General features: G+C 37.5%; 1 protein-coding gene across 1 annotated transcript; it reads left to right on the plus strand.

Annotated features, from left to right (window-relative positions):
* Window positions 1-200: 200 nt before the first annotated feature.
* On the plus strand, window positions 201-3,132 carry cdkn1bb (cyclin-dependent kinase inhibitor 1Bb). Its single transcript, XM_039769972.1, has 3 exons — window positions 201-1,415; window positions 1,685-1,819; window positions 2,934-3,132. Exons 1-2 carry the CDS (start codon window positions 953-955, stop codon window positions 1,810-1,812), a joined length of 591 nt encoding a protein of 196 aa, XP_039625906.1. The 5' UTR covers window positions 201-952; the 3' UTR covers window positions 1,813-1,819; window positions 2,934-3,132.
* The last annotated feature ends 395 nt before the right edge of the window (window positions 3,133-3,527 follow it).

Raw genomic sequence — 3,527 nt, forward strand, 5'->3', positions numbered from 1 at the left:
TACTGATAGAAACAAAAAGCAGGTACTTCTCAATATGACCCGCATACTGCATTGCGCGATACTTCCTGTAGTAAATTACGATTTGCACGAGCTGCGCGCGCAAGCATCCAGCATTGGAGTATTTACTCGCTGGAACTTCCTGTGCCGCAATCATATTGGATAATCCGAGGAAGGGTGTTCTTAATGTACTCCGCCCAGTGGCCCCGTTGAAATCGTTCCCGATGGAGGTGCAACATTCTGCAACGATGCGATTTGGTGTGTTCAGTTCTAGTTTAGTATTTTTCGAACATCTGCAACACATTTCTCCAAAGTAATCGCTTTTCAACTAATGCTACTAGTTTCAACATTGATCTGATTACCGACTTGTTTATACAGGATACCCAGAATACATGGCGTTCCTTATATTGAAAACTATGCTAAAATGCGTATTCCTGTCTAGAAGCATAACGCACATACCATCATGAAACACTTGAAAAAATAATGAGTCTTATGTTTCCGCCGGCGAAAAATGCAAGTCCAAAGAACTGTTTTCTATAGGCTACATATTATAATGGTTGAAAGGTTGCATACCGCTTTAAGAAAAGTTGGGCGGTTCCCGTCATTTAACCAATGGGTCTCTTCTCTGTTTAAATAGATTTGGATGTCAATCAATTTCTTGTTACTCAGCCTCCCTTCAATCGCCATATTGGTTCGTAACAGTGACTCGTCTTTTTTACTTTTGTTTTACTACAAAGCGAAACACACTGGAATGACTTTATCTTGTGCTTGTCATTTCGACCATCACCGATTATATTAGCATAGGCTTGGACTACCACTTATTGCATGGACGATTTTGTTTATTGCTGTATCCTCACTGGTATATGCAGAAACAATATTGTGTTTTTGATCGAATTTGTGCGTTTTGTTTAAGGATTTATTTTTGTATTCCATAATTCAGTTTTATGGGAAAAGGATGTCAAACGTCCGCGTTTCCAACGGTAGCCCAACTCTGGAGAGAATGGATGCGAGACAGTCAGATAACCCGAAACCTTCTGCTTGCAGGATTCTTTTCGGTCTACCGGATCACGAAGAGTTAAAGAAAGAATTTAAGAAGCAGAAGGAAAGTATTGAAGCATCGTCCCGCGACAGGTTCAATTTTGACTTCGTCAATTACCAACCACTGCCTGGGAGGTACAAGTGGGAAATTGTTGATGGGAAAGATTTACCTGAATTCTACACTCGAGCCCCCCGGGTTAAGAGGAAACCAGACCAAAATAACGTGGATCATAACGGGAATTCTAATACTTCTAGTGTGACATCGTGCCAGGGCAGTTTTGAAACCAAAATATCGCAAGAGCAGGGCCCAGGCAACAGTGCCATGCATAAAGACTGCAAAGATAATAGCACCGGGCAAAGAAAAAGAACTGCGTCCAACGGTAAGTCTGGACTTCTGCATAGATCACATTGGAATAAGAATGTATCCTTTCGATGCCACCGTTAAGCATATCCTGGCATTAACCTTTGTAAATAAAACCTCAATGTACGGTCATTTGCCCTGTTCCGCCCAACACTCTTGCGTCTTCTCTTGTTTTGGCTGACGGTGTGAATTTGTTTCGGAAATGCTCATTGAATCGGATTTGCAAGCGTAAGACACATACACGCCCCTTCCCTAACTTTTATTTATTTATTTTTTGTATGTTCAAAGAGTTTTCTTCTCAGAGTAAAAGGGCAAATACCGGCACAACTTTGGAAGAAGATGAAAAAATCCGTTGTCAAGCTGTGGCCATGATCGAGCAGACTCCAAGGAAATCTAGTCCAAGTCAGCACACGTAAACACCAGGTAAGTTGTACTACAGTGACTATTCAATTTGGGAAAGGAATCATTATGGAGCTTGAAACCATTTTGCGTTAAGTTTTACTGTATATTTTTTTTTATTTTGGTTTTGCTAAAGTTTGCATTTCGCTTTCATTTGCTTCTGTCAAAGCATGAGAATGGACAATTAACGGGGATTTTCAGCATAGTTAAAATGGGATCGGAGCAGACTCGAGTCTTCTTTCTTGAAAGGCAAGTTCGAAAATGCATTAGCAACGGCTCGTTCGTATATATGTAATCATTTGTAATTTTTGTTGCATTATATTTTGGGGCAGCTGCATAAATGTCAGTTTATCTAGTGTTAGTCAATGCTGCAATCCTGATTTATTTTGAGTTCTTGAAGGGGTAAAAAAGCAGTCGGTAAAAACTGTAAAACGGGCCAAGACCGTTGTAATAACAATGAATAGAAACATATATATATATAAGTCGCTTTTACAAACATTTACCCTTGGGTACTTTTCAGAACCAGCGGTCAAAGGTTATTTTAAGTAAATACCATCTGGTCTGCGAATGTCTTGCTTTGGCATTTGAAAATTATCATGGTTTCTAATCATAGTAAATGTGGTTCAGTATGTGCTCTCACATTAATAATACCTACCGTTGTATGTTGTAAACCATGACCACGTTTTCAGATATTATAGAATAATCATTGTTTGTGTTAACTTTTTATAAAAATTCTAACCAATACCGTACTTTGAATCTGGAAATAATGCCATTTAATTCAAATATCTAATGCCTTCCATTTACAGGCATGGCTCCTCGACGTTGTCTTGTTCAGTAATAAAGGCTCGTGAAGCAAAATTTGAATGCATCTGTGCACAGAAGAAATATATGTGCAAACATACAAGTATTCTTCCATCCATTATGAAATCAATACCATTTAGTATTGCGTTGATATTGGCTGTAATTATATGCAGACTTTTTTACTCCACGGATTCGGCGGGTTGGACAATGGATGGATGGACATACGGTGTTAAGAAAACAAATAAGGGAGGGAATCCATAAGTTAACACTTCATTAAACAGCCTTTAGTTAAGTATAGATGCAGTAGCTATTTTAACTAATTCTTATTTTTTTGTAGGCCAGAAGATCTGAATCCTTCGTCAGATACAAAATGTCTTTGATCTCGAAACATTGGGGAAAAAAACAGTTCAAATATACATATCTTTTTTTTGTGATAGAAATACTGTACAAGCACTGAGGGGGGGGACACTAATTATTTGGCACTTAAATGTCTCTAAAGCAGTGGATGTAGCGGTGTTTTAATTAAGATGACTTTTTTTTTTATTAAAAACTACCTTTTGTATATATAATTCTTATATGTAGCACATACAAATATGGTCCAGCAATACTTATTACGTGTTGGAGTATTTTTGGCTTTTATATATAATTTTATATAAATTTTTTAAACTTGAAAAGATTGCAGTGCAGAATGTTTTCTTTTTAGGTGATCTCTCTCTCTCTCTCTCACTCTCCACTTACTTAGAGTGAAGATACATATGTAGCATTTTAAAGCCAAATGGCTTTTTTTTTTTTTGTTGCTTTATTGTTATTTTGATGTAAATGCACTATTGATTTGTAGTTTTCTTTCTCTCTCTCTCTCTCTAATTTGCCTAAAAATATGCAAAGAGCTGCATGCATCAGGGACACAACCAATTTTCATGTGATTGCCAAT

The sequence above is a fragment of the Polypterus senegalus genome, chromosome 11 (assembly GCF_016835505.1).
Source record: "Polypterus senegalus isolate Bchr_013 chromosome 11, ASM1683550v1, whole genome shotgun sequence".
NCBI lineage: Eukaryota > Metazoa > Chordata > Cladistia > Polypteriformes > Polypteridae > Polypterus > Polypterus senegalus.

Bases quoted from the DNA above. Each gene is read 5' to 3' on its own strand.
- cdkn1bb (XM_039769972.1), top strand. From the start codon at position 953: ATGTCAAACGTCCGCGTTTCCAACGGTAGCCCAACTCTGGAGAGAATG. The intron at 1,416-1,684 runs GTAAGTCTGGAC...GTATGTTCAAAG, and splicing joins AAAAAGAACTGCGTCCAACG to AGTTTTCTTCTCAGAGTAAA.